The 19,975-nt window shown below is 39.2% G+C and overlaps 1 protein-coding gene across 1 annotated transcript; it reads left to right on the forward strand.

Annotated features, from left to right (window-relative positions):
• The first annotated feature begins 522 nt into the window (after positions 1–522).
• On the forward strand, positions 523–19,215 carry sh3glb1a (SH3-domain GRB2-like endophilin B1a). The gene is made up of 9 exons (XM_053622017.1): positions 523–820; positions 8,308–8,449; positions 9,904–10,032; positions 10,686–10,819; positions 13,062–13,154; positions 16,181–16,270; positions 16,386–16,486; positions 16,624–16,846; positions 18,514–19,215. Exons 1-9 carry the CDS (start codon positions 758–760, stop codon positions 18,619–18,621), a joined length of 1,083 nt encoding a protein of 360 aa, XP_053477992.1. The 5' UTR covers positions 523–757; the 3' UTR covers positions 18,622–19,215.
• Positions 19,216–19,975: the final 760 nt, after the last annotated feature.

The following is a 19,975-nucleotide window of genomic DNA, read 5'->3' on the forward strand; positions in this document are numbered from 1 at the left end:
CTGGTGGTATGTTTGTCTAGTGGAAACCAATATAAATATAAATAGAATATGGCCCAAAACACACATTCATTAATGGTTTTAATGGTATTTGTAGTGGAAACAATTATCATTTCTGTACAGGTTTTTGTATTGTTTTTTTTTTCTTCAGCATGGAATGAAGAACTTTAACCCAGTTTAACTATAGAGAAATAAAGTCATTACAGAAATATCATTACCTGGCCTACACATATATCCATGTCATTATGTTCGCTATAAATGTGAATCAGGGTCTTTTAGTGTACGCTGACGTGATTTCACTGGATAAATCTTTATCCTATAAACTCAGGGTTCAGAGAAAAACCATTGGACGTGCCAACTAAATTACTGTTGATATTGTTATATAAGTGAGTGAATTCTGCTCAGGACATTTTCAGTGGCATTTTGTCTAGTGATCTGAGGTAACTTTATAACCCGAAGACTTTCCTTTATATAACAGGAAAAGGAGTCCTGTAATTACACAACTTCCGCTCACGCCATTAGGCTGTGTGAGGGAAATGTTTAAAGCAAAACATTGATTATTTTTCATTCGGAAACAGTCATTTGTTATGTGCTCTGCACTACACAGTGTGTGTGTGTGAGTGTGTGAAAAAAGTAAGAGGAGGAGCTTTTCCACAGCCGGTGGTGATGTGTTGTGCGACAGCTGATACTGATGTGTGTGTCTGCTCTGTCAGTGTCTCACTCACACACCGTCTGTAGTTTTATGGTTCTGTAACACAAAATGGACTTCACTGTGAAAAGACTGGCAGCGGACGCGGGGACCTTCCTGAGTCGGGCGGTACAGGTACAGTTCAGTGCTGATGCTTCGGCTCAGTAATGTATTAGCGTGTTTCTAGCGGCTCGGGCGGCTGGGAGGGGTTCGGTTAGCCCGTTAGCCAGCTAGCGACTACAGTACAACACCACAGACTCTATTAATATGGTGCATAAAGTCAGACTCGGGTCCGGCTGCTGTTATTTACACAGCTAGAAAACCCGCGCGGTTCACTAGTTTAGCTATTTTAATAACCAAGACTCGGTGAAAATGTAGGTTTTCTGGATTTAATTCCCTCGAGCATCATGAATAAACGACAGTGTTTGTTAGCCTTCTCAGTCGCATTAGTTATCTGTAGTAGTTTGACGCGAATAGGCAACATTAGCTTGCCACCTAAGAGTTTGGAACCGCAAATTCAGCACATCCGCTTCAGCGTAGTTCTACGAGTCGACTCTTTGAACTGACTCTTTAATGTGAATCTTTTTTTTTTTTTTTTTAAATTCAATCTCTGGTCAAACTATCTCAAACTTTAGAAATTAATGACAGAGAGCCGTTGGGGAGTCGAAAGATGAGTCGGCTCTTGTTTGTGACTCATTGACAAGACCGGAAATCCCACCGCTACAGAGTTTGAGCCCACTTTATCCCGCCTTGTCCTGGTTGTATGGAGTTTGGGGGCGGAGTTACACCCGGGCTTCAGCCCGTCACCCGGAAATCAGTCAAAGTCAGCCATCTTTAAGGAAGTACCGATTCCACAGCCATAGGAATCAAACAAGGAGAGTGTATTCAAGTGTACATCAAGTGTATTCAGCTAATGAAAATAAATGATAGAATAATAAGAACAAGAAAAACAAAATTAATGATCTAAATTAAATAAACATGGGTAAAAAATAGAGATGCACCCATACAAAATTTCTCAGCCGATACGATAACCGATTATTCAGAGTGATATCAGCCCATACCGATAGTTCTGCATTTATGCCTTCTTTTAAATTAATAATAATTAATTCCATGATTCTGAAGGAAATGCAAATAAAAACTTTATTCTCTCCATTTTAACAAGTTGTTTGACAGTAACTGGTCTCGTAAACATTAACACATTACTCTAATTAACATGAACACATGAACTAAATTCTGAAGATTAAAGTAAGATTATTAACTTATTGAATGTTATTAATTCATATTAACATTGACTGAATTGTAAAAACCCTCCTGTTAGTCTCACATTCACTCTCCACAAACACAAGCATTTCTACTTCATCACTAACATCAAACTGGTAATATATAATATCAACTTTTTATATATTAACATTAACTGGATATGAAATATACTACTCTACAAATATATTTTTCTGTGCAATACATACTTTTTTGTCAACCCATCTTCATTTAAATCTTTCAACCGTGTACTGGAGCTTTAATTCAGCTTGAACAGCGCGGCAAAAAATAAAATTAGACTCGACGCTGAAACTCCCGCTTCACTGCCGCTCACGTCCGGTGTAAAATTTTAGCAGTACAGAGATTACAGACTACCGTTTTGTCATCATTCCACACAAGAGACGACATCTTTACACACAGCACCAAATCGATATTTTTTCCTGTCCTCTTTTGATTGACAGGATATCATCGGCCCTGATCATCGGATGTTTTTAAACTATCGGCTGATATCGGACAGCGGGAAAAATAGCCTTTATCGGCCGATACATCGGTGCATCTCTAGTAAAATCCCTTGCATGAAAATCTATTAATGTGCTTTATAATCTGGGAAGTCCAGGCTCATAGCACCATTTAAGCATGTGACGTACATGAGCAATATTGTCATAATTACGCATAATTACAATGTGTAATCACTGTATAAGACTTGGAAACATGTCATCAATGAGAAAATTCACTAAAGCCACTAAAGTGATGATGCTTCAGTCAGAAAAGAAATGAAAAGAAACAAAGCTACTAAAGTGTTTATAAAATATATCAATAAAATCTATGAACTAATTAAAGCTTACAGAGAAGCTACTGCAGATAATGGTGAAGTTTAGCAGGCAATTTTTTTTAATTTTATTTGCGTGAATGAGTCTTGGAGAGAAAGTGAGTGAAAACTAATACTAGGAAAACTACTAAAGGGAGTAATAAATGGTGTACACATGAGCATGGAACAGATTAAAGCTTTTCTACCACGAAGCACATTGGTGTAGGCAGTGAGGAGGTCGAAGTGTAGAAGGTCAGAACTGCAAAAAATTATTATATGCTGAAGCTGTCAATAAAGGAATAAAGAACGGAAGACATTAAATCAGGAAAATGTGCATCTAATGTACACAGATTTGAGGGGAAAAACCTGGTGGTGTTTGTGGCAGGGCTGAGCATGGAAACAGGGCATTACGCACAAGACAGAAAGGATTCACAGGGCTGACGTGGAACAATTTAGAGATGATCTGACAGCACAAGCTACTCAGCCCAGTCTGGGCTTTAAGCAGGTCACTGTATGGAAACACAGAAACCAGACATTTATATGCATTGATGAGGTCATGACAGTGTACACAACAATTAGGAAGGATAAGGAAAAAGGGAGATGGGCGCGCTAAAGAAGTCGAGGGGATGAATGACAATGTATTTGAGTGGCAATGTGGATAAGGACTGAAGCTATCAACTTTCTCAACTTCATATGATGAACTTTCATATCCCTTGCAGAAGAGTAGAAAGGGATACCCTGTGATACCCTGGTGGTTAATGTGGAGGCAGGCATGAGACAGAAGAGTGCTGTATTCATTCTTATTGTTTTCTGTACTTTTTGGCACTGCACTCTTAACTAAATAGAAACAACATAGCACTTAAAACACACACGCAGGATGCTGTCGAGGAACTGACACTCGTACAGTTCAGCTAAGCACCATGGCTCTCTTTCAGGCTGCCATAAGATCCTTGGGACAGAAGTTTAAACGGGCGAGTTCGTCATAGGGTGTGGAGATTTCTGTACACGCAGCTAGTCACAGGCATAGAGACCAAAGTCATTCATTACAATGCATATTTGTAGTAACTCTCTATAGGAAAGAAAGGATGAGAATAAATTCTCATTTCACATTTGCTGAAATGAAGAAGGCAATTTTTTTTAAAAAATTAGAAATGACATCATCAGGAAGTGACGGCTCGAGTTACGTAATACCGAAACCTAGGAGAAGACTCATTTGTCAAGATAATTAAACTGGAAAAATCTGGAAGGAAATGAGCTATTACATGGAAGAAGGCTATTGTGGTGCCAATAAGGAAAGCAGGAAAGTATCCAACCTAACAATTAAAGTTAAATAGTTAAATTAAATTAATAGTTAAGTTAAATTAAAGCAAAAGGCTGATTTACTCTAAATCTCTATATCTGTGAATTAGTGGAGAAAATGGTAACAAAGTGATAGCTTATTGTGCGAGTGTGAGTGGGGGGGCGGTGTCAGTCCCCCGGCGTGGTGAAGAATGATAAAATGGCCAAAACTGATTCAATTCAATTCAATTTTATTTGTATAGCGCTTTTTACAATAGACATTGTCTCAAAGCAGCTTTACAGAAATATCAACACGGTATACAGATATTAAAGGTGCGAATTTATCCCAACTGAGCAAGCCACTGAGTGGCGACGGTGGCAAGGAAAAACTCCCTAAGATGTTTTAAGAGGAAGAAACCTTGAGAGGAACCCGACTCAGAAGGGAACCCATCCTCATCTGGGTAACAACAGATAGTGTGAAAAAGTTCATTATGGATTTATATGAAGTCTGTATGGCGTTAGGAGCAGCCGTAGTCCCAGCAGTCTGGAATTAAAGAAGATTTGAGCTCCATCCAGAGGCAGAAAGGATCTGGATCTCTAGTATCTCCATAAATTCATGTGGGGCTCGGCGAAAGGAGAGAGGGAGAAAAAAGATTATTATGACTGCGAGGTAGTAGAACAGAATCTAGTCAGGGTAGGCTTGAGTAAACAAATACGTTTTAAGCCTAGACTTAAACACTGAGACTGTGTCTGAGTCCCGAACACTAATAGGAAGACTGTTCCATAACTGTGGGGCTCTATAAGCGAAAGCTCTCCCCCCTGCTGTAGCCTTCACTATTCGAGGTACCGTCAAATAGCCTGCATCTTTTGATCTAAGTAGGCGTGGCGGATCATAGAAAACCAAAAGGTCGCTTAGATATTGTGGCGCGAGACCATTTAGTGCTTTATAGGCTAATAAAAGTATTTTATAGTTAATGCGAGATTTTACTGGGAGCCAATGCAGTATTGATAATATCGGTGTGATATGGTCGTACCTTCTAGTTCTAGTTAGGACTCTAGCAGCTGCATTCTGGACTAACTGGAGCTTATTTATATTCCTACTGGAACATCCAGACAGTAAGGCATTACAGTAATCTAATCTAGAGGTGACGAATGCATGAACTAGTATTTCCGCATCATGTAGTGACAATATGTTTCTTATTTTAGAAATATTTCTGAGATGAAAGAAGGCTATCCTAGTAATATTATCTACATGAGCATCAAATGACAGGCTGGAGTCAATAATCACTCCAAGGTCTTTAACTGCTGCACATGATGAAACAGAAAGACCATCCAGAGTAACCATGTGATCAGAAAGATTACTTCTAGCTACACGTGGGCCTAATAAAAGTATTTCTGTTTTATCAGAATTAAGTAGAAGGAAGTTAGTTAACATCCAACGTCTAATGTCCTTTACACAATCCTCAACTTTACTAAGCTTCTGTCTGTCCTCTGGCTTCGCTGAAACATACAACTGTGTATCATCAGCATAACAGTGGAAGCTAATTCCATGTTTACGAATAATTTGTCCTAGGGGTAGCATATATAAAGTAAAGAGCAGTGGGCCTAAAACAGAACCCTGTGGAACTCCAAAAGTAACCTCAGTACGCATGGAGAATTCACCATTTACATCTACGAACTGATAACGATCGGTCAGATAAGACCTGAGCCAGGAGAGGACTGTTCCCTTAATACCAACAACATTTTCTAATCTATCAAGGAGAATAGTGTGATCTATAGTATCAAAAGCTGCACTAAGGTCGAGTAACACAAGCAGAGAGACACAACCCTGATCGTAGGTCAGTAGAAGGTCATTTACTACTTTAACTAACGCTGTCTCTGTGCTATGATGAGGTCTAAATCCTGACTGATACATTTCATGAATGTTATTCCTATCTAAGTACGAGCATAACTGCTTTGCTACAACCTTTTCTAAAATCTTAGAGATGAAGGGGAGATTTGATATAGGTCTATAGCTGGACAATTGAGACTGGACATTGAATGATATTTAATCACAGATATCAGCAGGCATAGGCAGGGTTTTATTTACAGATGATGACATGCTAGGGAGAAACCCTGAAGGTGAAGGGGACACTACACTGTAAAAACAGTACTGTCTTTCGGATGACACCTTAAACTGAGGTCATGACTCTCTGTAGACATAAAAAAATCCCAGGACACTTCTCGTAAAGAGTAGGAGTACAACCTATAGTCCTGGTGAAATTCCCCCACTGGCCCTTCTCTATCACGGCCCCCTAATAATCCCCATCTCTGAATGGATTACATCACTCTCTCCTCTCCACTAATAGCTGGTGTGTGGTAGGCGTTCTGGTGCACTATGGCTTCTGTCACATCATCCAGGTGGATGCTACACACTAGTAGTGGTTGAGGAGATCCCCCTCAATACAATGTAAAGCGCTTTGAGTGCCTAGAAAAGCGATATCTAAATGTAACCAGCTATCGTACTGAATCAAATTAAGGGTGCATGCAGATATACACAGTTAAGCCAAACTTTCGGAGGAGTGACCAGTCTTTCTGTCTACACGGCGGAAACGGTAGCATTAGTTTTTTAGCTCTGCCGTGGGTGGAATGCAAGAAATCTGGAAAAGTATTTATATGTTGTGATTCGAGCTCTTAGTAAAATACAGACATCACACAGCAAGCAGAATATTTTCAAATGAAGCTTTGCACATAGTCGTGTTTCAGTACATCAGGGAGTGCAGGGAAATGAAAGTGCAGATGAAGCCAAAAATGCTATAAATGAAAACAGTGAAACGTGGATAATTACCAATGTACACTAAAAGAGAGCAAATGAGGAGGAGTCTCCAACCAAAAGAAATAAAGCGTATGGAGGTATTGCATCTACTGCAAGATGAAACACTGCATAGCAGTGGAGCACTTTTTATTTTAACGCAGGACACAGGGTCAGTGAATAAAATCTAGATTGGGTCTTTGATGGCTCTACCTACACTCGGTTCAGTAGGTGGCAGTAAAACATCTTTCGGTGAGACGTCAGCTGCCTCAAGATGAAGACAAAGCAGCGATTGAGCTCGCAGTCACTGATCTGACTTTTCTTTTTTTTTTTTGTGTTAAGTTGACAGAATTAAGTGGTCTAAATTTTTTTTTAGTGAACGCTCAGTACTTTTAGTGTAGTCTATTATCCAACAAATTAGCTAATTAACATCTTAGCAATGTAATACAATAAAGTAGTTACTTGATAAAAACATGTAATGAATGGATGTAGTGTATACATGTACTGTATACAGCAGGGTTTGTATTTTTTATTATTTAAAAAAAAACAACATTTTTATTTACTTTTGATTTGACTCAAATTAGCAAATTACTGAACCCCTATTTTCCCCACTAATAATGTATTTAGGCTTCTTAGCCTTTAAAAAAAATCTTTTCTGTTTTTATTTTTCTTTGATCGACACGTCACCAAAGCCGCAATCTCAGCCGCTATCTCAAAAATGTAAAGTAAAAGAATGTAAATGTAGAGTTATGAGAGACTTTCCCCCCACCTTGTTATGCTAATTCTGTACACACTTGAAAGAATACATTGAGAGAGAGTAATGAAATATAAATCGATACGGAATTGTAGTGAATTTAACTGAATTTAGACAGGATTCAGAACTCTGCACTCTGTTCATAAACCCGGTGAAAGTGGAGCACACTATAACTCTATAAATAAACCATAGCTTTAATATGTTCTCAAGCAGTTCAGCCAGTCAGGGTTTATTTATTTCGACAGCGTGGGGTTTTTCTTGCGTGAGAAATGTTTCTTCAGTGTAAAGGCTTTTACACGCCTTGTCAGTATGACGTATATACGAGCCCTCACCTATCCAAAGAACCCTTGAGGAAATCTTTTTTCCTATGAATCTGGTACTGTGTGAAGAAAATCTACTGTATCTATCGCTCTGAGAGGAGGATGTTTAGTGCTACACATTAAAAACACGGCGTGTTTAGTGCTTATGTTTACATTCTGTGTGTCAAAGGAGGTCATTTACCTAGCTTACAGTTAGTGGCAATTAAAAAGCCAGATAGATAACTCGCTCATAAATACTGGCACCCTTGTAGTTAATTTACAGTTATGAATTGATTATATTAAACCGGTAATATCGATAATGAGACGATCATACATGATGGTTTTGTGATTAACTATTCCTATTACTATAAAAAGCACAGGCAGGTAAATATTATCTGTATATTTTACACTTAAATATGTGTTTTTCTTTACTAGTTCACAGAGGAAAAGCTGGGCCAGGCTGAGAAAACTGAGCTGGATGCACATTTGGAAAATCTTCTCACCAGAGCTGAATGCACCAAACACTGGACAGAGAAGATTTTGAAGCAAACAGAAGTGCTACTGCAGCCAAATCCAAGTAAGATCTAATAGCTTTAAGAGCTTTTGGAAAAAAAAGTTTTTTGTGGACACTGTTAGTTGCATAAGCAATACATAAGCAATGTACTTTGTGCTGTCATGTACAAAGCAAAAGCAATGATTGCGGTATGTAGTGGTCGACAGATACGGGTTATTTCTGGGCCAAGGATGACATTTAAGGAGCAGTGAGGTTGATGGCTAGTACAATGAGGATATCACTAATAAAAGAATAAAATCACACAGCATTGTTTAGATTTATTCATCTTAAACATTGCGGAAATGTTCTACACTTCAAATAAGTACAAACATAAAATAGGTTGTAACAAACTTTAAAGTCGGGCAAGGAGGAGGCGGGAACCGGCTGAGCATCAACATAAACATTAATAATAACCAGAACGTAAACCACAACAGAAACAGAAAGTGCACGTGCGTCTCTCTCTCTCTCTGTTCATTCTCCCCCTCCCCAACTGGTTAGCCAAATCAGTGCCAGGTGTGCATCCTCACAACCTGGCTCCTCCCTCCAACTCGTCACATAGGTTTATTTAACATAAAAATGTATTATTCAATTATTATTCAGTTTTGAAAAATTTATATAAACATAATTGCTGTGCTACATAAAATAAACCCAAACTTGCACAGATAAAACACACACAATTTCCTTTTATATATATGACTAGTCTTCACACTGATGGAAACAAAAATAGACCCAACTTAACCATTTATTGTCAAGACAATAAACATCATATGCATTAGCTACTGAGTGACATGACTCACTGGAATGGAAGAAGCTTGACCTAACTGTTAACACACTAAATGAATTAAAATGGAAGCAAGGAACTTGGACTGCTGTTTGTCCAAACGAAAGAGTATTTGCACACTGATGCCGGGTGAGGAGTCCTGGGGTGCAGTCAGCATTCCAATTCATCCCAAAGGTGCTCAGTGGGATTGAGGTCAGGGCTCTGTGCAGGACTCTCGAGTTCTTCCACTCTCACCTTGGCATTGTCATGCTCGAACATGTTTGGGCCTCTTAGTTCCAGTGACGGGAAATTGTAATTCTACAGCATGGAAAGTCATCCTATACAATTGTGTGCTTCCAACTTTGTGACAAGAGGAAAAAAAAAAAGAAACACACACACACGGGTGTGCTGATCAGATGTCCACAAACTTTTGGCCATATCGTGTATATTACTGAAGACGTGATTACTGGTACACATTCACAGACATTTTCTCTCCATTCTTTATATTTTAATCAATGGCTTTCAGGGAGTAAAGACAGTTTAGTTAGAAGTGTTTTTAAACAATTAATTACAGTAGCTTTTATTTAAAAATTTGATATCTAAATACTGTACATGTGGTTTATGCTCATCGTTGTATTGAATGTGGATAGTGTTTTGCTCTTCTTCTTTTTTTTTCTCGTCCTTCTTAATGGAGTTTCTACCTCAATTTGCTTTGCAGATGTGCGGATAGAAGAGTTTTTCTATGGGAAATTGGACAAAAAAGCCCCCACACGGCAGAATAACCATGAGATGCTGGGTCAATTCATGATTGATTCTGGGAATGAGTTTGGACCTGGCACAGCCTACGGTTAGCATCTGATAGTAATTAGACTCTTCGGCCCAAGAAAAATACAACAACTTAAAATCATTGTTGCTTTATGTTACTGTCATCGTAAAAGTTTTTATTATACAATTCATAGACATGTTTTTGTCTTCATACTTTGAACTAGTGGTGTTGCAGGTCAGCCATATTTTACTCTCAGGTCTAAATAGGATCTTTGGTAATGGAGTTGATACAGTATAGCAACGCTGATCTGATTTTAAATAATAGAAATTGCTTCATGTTTATTCGGAATGAAACCCCACCTTGCACATGACTAGTTTCACAGTTTAAATTTAGAAGAACCATTCTAAAAATCATACAAGTTATTTACGGTGATTTAAATTCATTTACATTTTACCCAACGTGACAACACAACAATACTGTCTAGTCTGCTCGGGCATGGAAGATAATGGGCGCTGATCATTCTGGAATCTGAATACAAACCTTCCATTCGCTTGCATTCAGCTTTACAGCAGAGCTCGACTGCCCTAGTATTCATCTCCATCCCACCCAGATACATGTGTACGGGGGGGTGAAATGTCCTAGGACTACATAAAGTGCAAAAAATAAAATGGTCAAATTACAATTCAGTTCAGAGTTTGATGTGTGTAGTGAGAAAGCTGCTTGTGCGCTGGTAGGAAATGCTCTGACGAAGTGTGGAGAGACGGAGAAGCAGATTGGAGGAGCTGAAAGAGAGTTTATCCAGAGCGCTGCTATTAATTTCCTCACACCTTTCAGGAATTTTCTGGAGGGTGATTTCAAAACTATACTGGTAAGTTCAGACCAAGTTTAATTTTGTGTTGTTTTGGTCCGAAAGGAAATTTGAGCCCTGAGTCCGTGCCTAAGCGTAGTCGGGTCTTTTCACTATATTTTAGAATTGACCTAAAGCAGGGGTGTTTCCCAAAAGCCTTTGTTATCAGAGATTTAACAAATGAGGTCTAAGCACTTTTTTGTTGACTCCGCCCCAACTGAGTCTGGAGAAAAACCGCATGTAAATAATCACACAGTCGAGAGAAAGTCCAGAGGTAAATTCTTTAGCTGGTGCGCCACATTACATGCGAGGCGTGCTTGTTTTTCCCTCTCTGATGTTCATCCTGATGACTAGAGTTTCCGTGTGCATATTAACTCTTTTCAACTTGACGTAAGCTTTTTGTTGTCAGAATTGCTTTTCAGCACTGGGCTGTAGGTAAGAAACTGGTATTAGCAAATATACATGAAGAGGAAATCCACAGACTTTATAGAACTGCCTGAGAGAACTGCTTAGATGAGGTCCTCGGGAGTCGTCCATGGCTACTTGGCCACAACGAGTGGTATAAAGAGTCTGTGGTGAACTCGGCTGCACACTGAAGAGGCTGGGTGTGCATTATAAGGATGAGTGTCCTGTTCAGTGTACCTGGAGCAGTCATAGTTTCAGTCACATAAAAACTTATTTTATTTGATGCAAGCTGTCCTAGCTTTATTTATTTTTTTTTAAATGCAGCTGTGTCACTGAATGCATATTGAGTCAGCATATTCCAATATGATCCATTATGATGCCTAATGATTAGAGTGCATTAAAGTTGAGAAAAAACAAGCACGCTCCAAAAGGAAAAGGGATTTCAAGATTTTGCTTGGATGCTTTCAGGAAACAGAAAGGCTCTCAGCAGTCAGGTTTTACACTGAATTCGAACCTGAGAGAATGTATTCAGTAGTTTCTAAGATTTTTTCTGAAATACGTTTGAAAGATGCTTATGTATCATATTCCACAGATACAGTGGTGCATGAAGGTTTGTGAACCCTTAAAAAAAATGTTTTTTTTAAATTATATTTGCATAAATATGATCTTGAGCAAGATGTGAGAAATATGACTCCAAGAGCAAGATGTGTAATAATCCGTGCGTTCACAAAGGAACCCAGGGTAACTTCTAAGCAACTAAAGGCCTCTCTCATATTGGCTAATGTTCATGAGTCCACCATCAGGAGAACACTGAACAACAGTGGTGTGCATGGCAGGGTTGCAAGGAGAAAGTCACTGCTCTCCAAAAAGAACATTGCTGCCCATCTGCAGTTTGCTAAAGATCCTGTGGACAAGCCAGAAGACTATTGGAAAAATGTTTTGTGGACGGATGAGACCAAAATAGAACTTTTTTGTTTAAATGAGAGGCGTCATGTTTGAAGAAAGGAAAACACTGCATTCCTGCATAAGAACCTTATCCCATTTGTGAAACATGGTGGTGGTAGTATCATGGTTTGGGCCTGTTTTGCTGCATCTGGGCCAGGACGATTTGCCATCATTGATGGAACAATGAATTCTGAATTATACCAGCGAATTCTAAAGGAAAATGTCAGGACATCTGTCCGTGAACTGAATCTCAAGAGAAAGTGGGTCATGCAGCAAGACGATGAACCTGAGCTTACAAGTCGTTCTACCACAGAACGGTTAAAGAAGAATAAAGTGAATGTTTTGGAACGGCCGAGTCAAAGTCCTGAGCGTAATCCAATAGAAGTGTTGTGGAAGGACCTGAAGTGAGCAGGTCATGTGAGAAACCCACCAACATCCCAGAGTTGAAGCTGTTCTGCACTGAGGAACGGGCTAAAAGTCCTCCGAGCCGATGTGCAGGACTGATCAACACTCACCACAAACGTTTATCTGCAGTTATTGCTGCACAAGGAGGTCACACCACATACTGAAAGCAAAGGTTCACATGCTTTTGCCACTCACAGAAATGTAATATTGGATCATTTTCCTCAATAAATAAATGACAGGGTGTAATATTTTTGTCTCATTTGTTTCATTAGGTTCTCTTTATCTACTTTTAGGACTTGTGTGAAAATCTGATGATGTTTTCAGTCATGTTTATACAGAAATGTAGAAAATTCTACAGGGTTCACAAACTTTCAATCACCACTATAGAAATGACTGACCTAGGGCTTTAGAGTTTTACAGTAATGATGGGTATCAAATGAGCAGAGCATGGTGAAACTATCTGAAGTGTTTTGTGATGGTGTGATACTGATGTTTTTCTTCACAATAGAAAGAACGCAAGTTGCTGCAAATCAAGCGACTGGATCTTGATGCGGCGAAGACGAAGTTGAAGAAAGCCAAAATGGCTGAGGCAAGAGCTGCTGTGAGTTATTGTTTCATTCCTATGAGTTAGTGTCTAAGACAGTAGTATAGTGTTTAGATCAGATGTGTTTTCTCTTAGTGAAAACTGGACATTGCTATTAGGTGGGTTATTGACATATTATTATGTGCTTTAATGGCTGCTTGGATTAGATTGGTAATAAGTAAGGAATATAATAATTGTGGGGGTGCTGTTATGGAAAAATAATCAACAACGGGGTGGTGTGATGCAGCCCATCTCACAGTGGAGTTTGGTACAACTGTGATTATTTTCCCAAAACAGCAAGTGTTTTATTCCTCTTATACCACAGCATCTTGCCCATCACATTCATTCAATTGATTAATGAATGACACGTAATGGCTTTTACACATAGTTACATTTAATATTGCGTTGTATTCGTTCCTGTTATCACTTACATTATAGCAGTCTTTCCCTCACCAGCCTCTTCTTTTTCCTCTCTTGAAGTTAATAAGACAAGAAACCAGCTGGTCATGTGACCGAATGATGAATGGCTGTTACAAAGTGCTGACTCCTTTCTCCTTTTTAAAATACATCTACTTACAGATCACCAATTCAACGTTTATCTTAGTTAAATGACAAAAATTTTAAATGATTTAAAAAAAAAAAATCCATTTGTTATTCCTCTGATATTATGTCAAGCATCTGTTCTACAAGTCCCTGTGAATGAGTTGTCACTATAGAAACAATAATGTATTAGAACAAGCACGTTACAGCTAGCACCATAGTCAGAGCCTCTGTGTTCTTTAAAAAATGGATAAATACTTTCTGATCAGTGAGAATCGTGATTTCAACAACATTGTGGTCTCTTAAAACTAGAGATCCACTGATAATCGGTTTTACCCATATTTTTCCCCGATATTTAAGCATTTTTCCATAATCCGACATCAGTTGTGGAATATCGGCTCCACCGATAAATGGTGCCATCTTGTGGGCGTTTTGAGAATTGCATGCAGGACTGCCATTGCAACACTGCATCTGTGTTTTTGTTAGAATTATTTTGTTGTGCTTTATTTGTTTCATCGAAGTTTTTATTAAAAACACTTTAGTGTTTAGTTTTTTTAAAAAAAAAAATCAATATCGGTCGATCTCTAAATAAAACATAGCACCAGGAAGGAATATCTGTTCTCACAATGTTTTTAAATAATTAAAATCCATATATTCTCATATGTTCTTAAAAAGTTTGCAGAATTGGTGTGGTGTCGTATTAAATCTGTTGTGAACTGCATTTCCAGATGGGAATCATCTAAATGACGGAGTTTAATGGGACTTTTAATTAGAACTCAGCAGGTATGACAACTTGCTAGACCTGAAACACTCATGAAGTTGTAGGGAATGTGAACTAGAAATCCTTCCTCTTCTCAGCTCGAATATTGAATTCTCTTCATTTGTTGTGCTTTTAATCTGCCTCTTTTTGTCGTGTTTATTCCAGACACTTGTAGAATTCTAGTTTTCTATTCCAGCAGCTCTCCTCCTTCATCTGCGTTGTAGGAACGTATTACTTGGCCAAATCGCTTTGTAGGAAATAGTTGCAGATTGGATGCAGAGCATTGCAGTGTTAGGTTCCTCTTATATGCTGCTGATTAAGCGCGTTTTAAAATGAGTTTCTGAGTGCGCAGCGAGCTTGACTCTTTTATATACTTGGCCTGTATGGCTTTAGAGGATTTCCATGTTTGCTTAATAACTCCAAGACATTTCAAAACTCTACACAGACTCGTGTGTAGCTTTGGGGGATAAGAAGTAGAAGCAACTTGTGAGGATGATATTCTCATGACTGGGACATGAGGTTCAAGGCACATCATACCCTACACACTCACACACACACTCTCTCTCTCTCTCTCTCTCACACATGCACACATTCTCACTCTCTTTCTCACTCTATCTCTTTCTCGATCTCTCGCGCTCAGACACACACACACACGCCAGCTGATCTTTTGAGCAATTCCAGATCATATGCTCAAGCCTCTTTTTGTTATCAGCATTACAGCGATGCGGTGCAGCGGTTTGTACTGCCGTGCACAGTGTGTCCTGTGGATGTCTTTTTGTCACTCTGCACACTCAGTGTCACTGTGTCAAATGCTGCTCAGATGAAGCAACAGTAAAAACGATTCTAGGGCATTCGGGTTCTTGTCTTTAATTCAATTTCAGTTTTATTTGTATAGCGCTTTTTACAGTAGACACCGATCCTCTTCTGGGTGACACCGGATAGAGTGATTTTATTATTACCCCTTCACAGTTGTACACTCTACTACGACGGACAGTACTGAGTGTGTTGAACGGACGTTCAGTATAAGCGTCATCATCTTTATGATTACAGTAGCAGTTCTTCTACAAGTCTGCCGTATCCAGATGAGATTTTCAACTGATGAAAGAGTGAGACTTGGGCTGAAGAGGTTTTTGGGAAGTGCAATTTTTAGAGTATCCAAGTCCAGATGCTCCAAGCAGAAGTAGGGATGAATCATTATGAATCAGGCCCGTCTTGATCAGGCACAGTCATCACATCTGGCAGCAGGAGTGTGTGCGTGTGTGAAAGAGAGCGAGAGCGAGAGAGAGAAGCACAAATTAAAGGGAGAGGCAAGGAGGTAACACGGGCATGAGGGCACGCTTGGACATAAAGCGCCCCACCATTCCACTGTCAACAAACCGCAGACTCTTATCTCCCGAAGGAACAGCACTGAAAAGCTTGAGGGAGCAAAGCAGACCTCCGCCCTTATCAGTGCTTCATATTCAGAAGCCGAAGTTGACTCATTTTGTTACTTTTTTCAGTTTCTTCAGAACTAAATTATAATCTTCCAAATGTTTAAAATCTTTTTTAGTATCTGTCTGTCTGTCTCTGCATTACTTTCCTTGTATCATGTGTAGTGTAAAATATCACCATACATTTTAGGGACAGCACGGAGCCATTCTTTGTGCACTACATGCATTATCTAATATCACTGTGCGTGTATCTCTCTCTCTCTCTCTCTCTCTCTCTCTCTCTCTCTCTCTCTCTCTCTCTCTCTCTCTCTCAGGCTGAGCAGGAGCTGAAGGTCACGCAGAGTGAGTTTGACAGGCAGGCTGAGATAACCCGACTGCTCCTGGATGGAGTCAGCAGTACACACGTACGCACTGCACCCGACACGAACTTCTCATCCAAGTGCAAAAAACACGCGTTCTGTATCGATTGCTAGCATTTATCTTGTGTGTCAGTGTTCCGTGTGTATTTCTGTCATGTAGGCTCACCATCTTCGCTGTCTGAACGACTTTGTCGAGGCTCAGACCACATATTACGCGCAGTGTTATCAGTACATGGTGGATCTGCAGAAACAGCTGGGAAGGTGCAAGTCACTTTTCATAAATCCTTTTGAACATGCTTGTAGCTCAGTATCCTCGAATTATGACATGGACAAACCACATGGTCCGTTTTTACATTTTATGTGAGTCATTCCTGCGATGCTTTTCCTTCCCATTACAGCTTCCCTTCCTCATTCTCTTCCAATAATAACCAGTGTTCAGCGGGGGCGGGAGCCAGCGTCTCTGTACCAACTCTGCCACTTTCCAGTGTTCCCTCTGCCAGTGCCAGTCAGAGTCGCTCAGGTTTCAGCGAGCTGCTGAGCTCAAGCGTAAGCCGCAAGGCACGGGTACTGTATGATTATGACGCCGCCGGCAGCAACGAGCTCTCCTTATTGGCCGACGAAGTGAGTGCTCACAGCAGTACTCTACATATGAGATAAGCTTCAATTATACAACACTTTACACCTTGTCAGAAAGCAATGTAGATCTAGTAATGTGCATTTAAAGGACAACTGTCCTCAAGCTTTGCTTTCGATAAAACGGGCTCTAAAGTTTCAGTTAGTCTGCAAATATATAAAAATGTTTATTCAGACATAAAACGTTAAAAAAAAAAATTTAAACTAGGAAATATAATCCAGCTGCATGCAAAAATTTGTTCGTAAAACATGGTGTAAAGCGGGTCCGAAACCGTACGTCGAGAGTGGTTGGTTTAAAACTAGTTCAGTTGTACCACAGACACGTGAAGTACGTTGTAACTAATAGAGCATCAAGTGATCATAAATCAAAACTTGTATGTATTTCCCAATCACCAGCCAGTGAGAAACAGGATCAGACAGAAACAGGAAATACTACATCCTTGATCTAGACACAAGACCCAGGGAAGCAGTTAATGTCCGTCATTCGGCAGTGTAATGTTTTTACCACAATATCTGAGTTATCTGAGGAAAGAGCTTGCTGATGTGTGTGTATATATATATAAATATATAATATATACACATATATATATATATATATTATATATATATATATATATAAATATATATATAATATTTAAAAGCCTGTTTGTATTTGAATAATTCCTCAAGTTTATGTGTAATGCTACAACATTTGTATTTCTAAGATGTGTTCATGACCACTGGTCATATACCAGGCCTTTTTACATGCTGAAATCCTCCGAAGTACAAAGAAACAAAACAAAATGCGAAGAAAACCTGGACTAGAGTTATTTTGTGATGGTTGCAGCCGAACATGCTTGATTTTGCTGCAGTGTTTCACAGTGATGTTTGTTGGTAAACGAGACCTTTTGGCTGAACTCATGTTCGACGCACGTGAATCGAAGGGGGCTTTGGCTGAATGCGCGTTGTGGTGATGTCACATGGCGCGCCTTGGCCCAAACCTGCCGAAAATCGGCGGTAATTTTGAAAAAATGGCAAGCTCCTGCGAATATTTCGTTCGTTTCTGAAATCGAAACGTCCCAGAGGGACTGATTTTACAGGTGTACATGCTTTTCTTACTCTGTGCATGGCAGCATCGTTTGCTTTGAACTGAATCACTGAGTAGGTTCGTGTTTGGTGAATGGTGCACCTACTAGAGGGTAGAAGTGATCTTGAAGTTCTACCTTAAGGCTATTTTAAAACTGTCATTTGGTGTAACCGTTATTTTTTTAAGTAATAGAACATAGAGGCCATTTACAGCCAGGCTAGACTTTGATCGAACTCGTGTACAGCAGGCTGTATAAACGTATATTTCAATCCTCAGTTGTTTACTTAAAATGTTTGCTGTAGGACTAAAAGACATTTTGGACAGCATCTGTGCAGGCAAACTGCATTCCATTGGCTTTCAAAATGATTTAACAACACACTTAGATCTTCAAGCTTTACTGAGACAGTATTTACTAAGAACGTGAAGTGACGAGTGTTGGACCTGCCATGAAGTATATATGGGCTTAAGAGGTTTTTGGGAAGTGCAATTTTTAGAGTATCCAAGTACAGATGCTCTAAGCAGAAGTAGGGAAGTTTGCTCATTATGAATCAGCCCTGTCTTGATTATATTGTGTTTCTTTCTTCTCCAGGTGATTACTGTGAGCAGCGTCCCAGGCATGGATTCTGATTGGCTCATGGGAGAGCGTGGTAACCAGAGGGGCAGAGTGCCAATTACATATCTCGAGCTCCTAAACTGAGTAGCAAGCATAAAATAAATAAATAAAAAACTACACGCAATTCGGATGGGATTACACCATATTCAATGTGTTTATGCAACTGTGCTGCTTCTGTGAGCTGCTTTCGTGCCATCAGTATGTCCTGGATATTTAGCTTCAGCAAGGGAAGAGAGTCTCACCCAAGTCATTTCTGTTTACAAGCTGATTAACGCATAAGTGCTTTGGATTTAACGTCATTACTGCCAATACTCGGTATTATAACTTAAGACTGATAAGAAGAGCTTGCTTTTGTATTGAAATGTTATTTAACATAACAACCATGAATCACAGGAACTTATATCGTACTAAAGTCTGTTATGCAGATTCACCACAGATAGCTGTGCCATTTCTTAGATTTCATCATTTTTTTAAATTTTTATTTTGCTTTTTAAAAGAATTCCTTTAACTGACTCGCAGGGATACAAACAGAAATGATTTATTATACTGTGGGCTAGCTGGCTGATAATAGCCGTAGTAGCCATGTGACTCAGCCATGTGACTCAGACATTTTATTTGTGAATTTTTGAAAATGCCATTCGGTTTAAAACCAATGCGTTTTGTGTTTTTTTTTTTTTTTGTTTTTTTTTTTAGAAACAAATACTGTCCTTGCTTTTTATTTCTAAAATAGTTGGAACAGTTGTTCAGACATTTGTTTAGATAAAGAGAGAAGAAGCGGATAGTATTCAGCACGTGACCGTGTTTAGAGAAAGCACGTTTACTTGTGAGGTTCTGTACAGTTTACAGGTTGTTGTAAGGAGCAGCTCATGAACTTGATTTTATACTCGTACTTCCAGTGTCGTGTGCCTTTAAATACCGCCGTGCCTTTTTATCAAGCCAGTTTTACTTGTCAGATTTGTAAAGCAGGTCTAATGAGCCGAGGCTGAGCATTAGGACTGTACAGTGTTCCAGACTTGCACATGTTTGAATATGTGCAAGTCTTAATGATCACACAATGATCTCTTGTGTGAAATTGTCACTTTTAAGTTATGAGTTTAAAAGCTACAGCGAAGTCATTGACTCCGTTGTAAAAGTACAACTGTCTCAAACCAAACACATCCTTAATTAATATGCTCCGAGGCAATACCAGTGCAACAAACTGCATTTACTAATACAGTTGGTGGTTTCTTTTTCCCATGCTCGTGAGACAGCTTCAGAATATTTCACTCTCGAGTTTCAGTTTGCGCATCATCCTGTCCCAGTCCACGGTCTCAACACGTCTCCTAAGTATATTGCTGCCATTTTGCCTTATTACCAATATATACATTTTACATCCTTTACCATATACATGCATGAATTGTAACTGTTTTTGTGGGAGGCCACAAGCGGTTAATGTCTT

This window comes from Ictalurus furcatus, chromosome 1 (genome assembly GCF_023375685.1).
Source record: "Ictalurus furcatus strain D&B chromosome 1, Billie_1.0, whole genome shotgun sequence".
Classification (NCBI taxonomy): Eukaryota; Metazoa; Chordata; class Actinopteri; order Siluriformes; family Ictaluridae; genus Ictalurus; species Ictalurus furcatus.

What these genes read in the sequence shown, in the direction of transcription:
- sh3glb1a (XM_053622017.1), top strand. Translation starts at nt 758, where the DNA reads ATGGACTTCACTGTGAAAAGACTGGCAGCGGACGCGGGGACCTTCCTG. An exon ending in GCTACTGCAGCCAAATCCAA is followed by an intron (nt 8,450 to 9,903) that starts GTAAGATCTAAT and finishes TTTGCTTTGCAG; the next exon opens with ATGTGCGGATAGAAGAGTTT. An exon ending in GTGATTTCAAAACTATACTG is followed by an intron (nt 10,820 to 13,061) that starts GTAAGTTCAGAC and finishes TCTTCACAATAG; the next exon opens with AAAGAACGCAAGTTGCTGCA.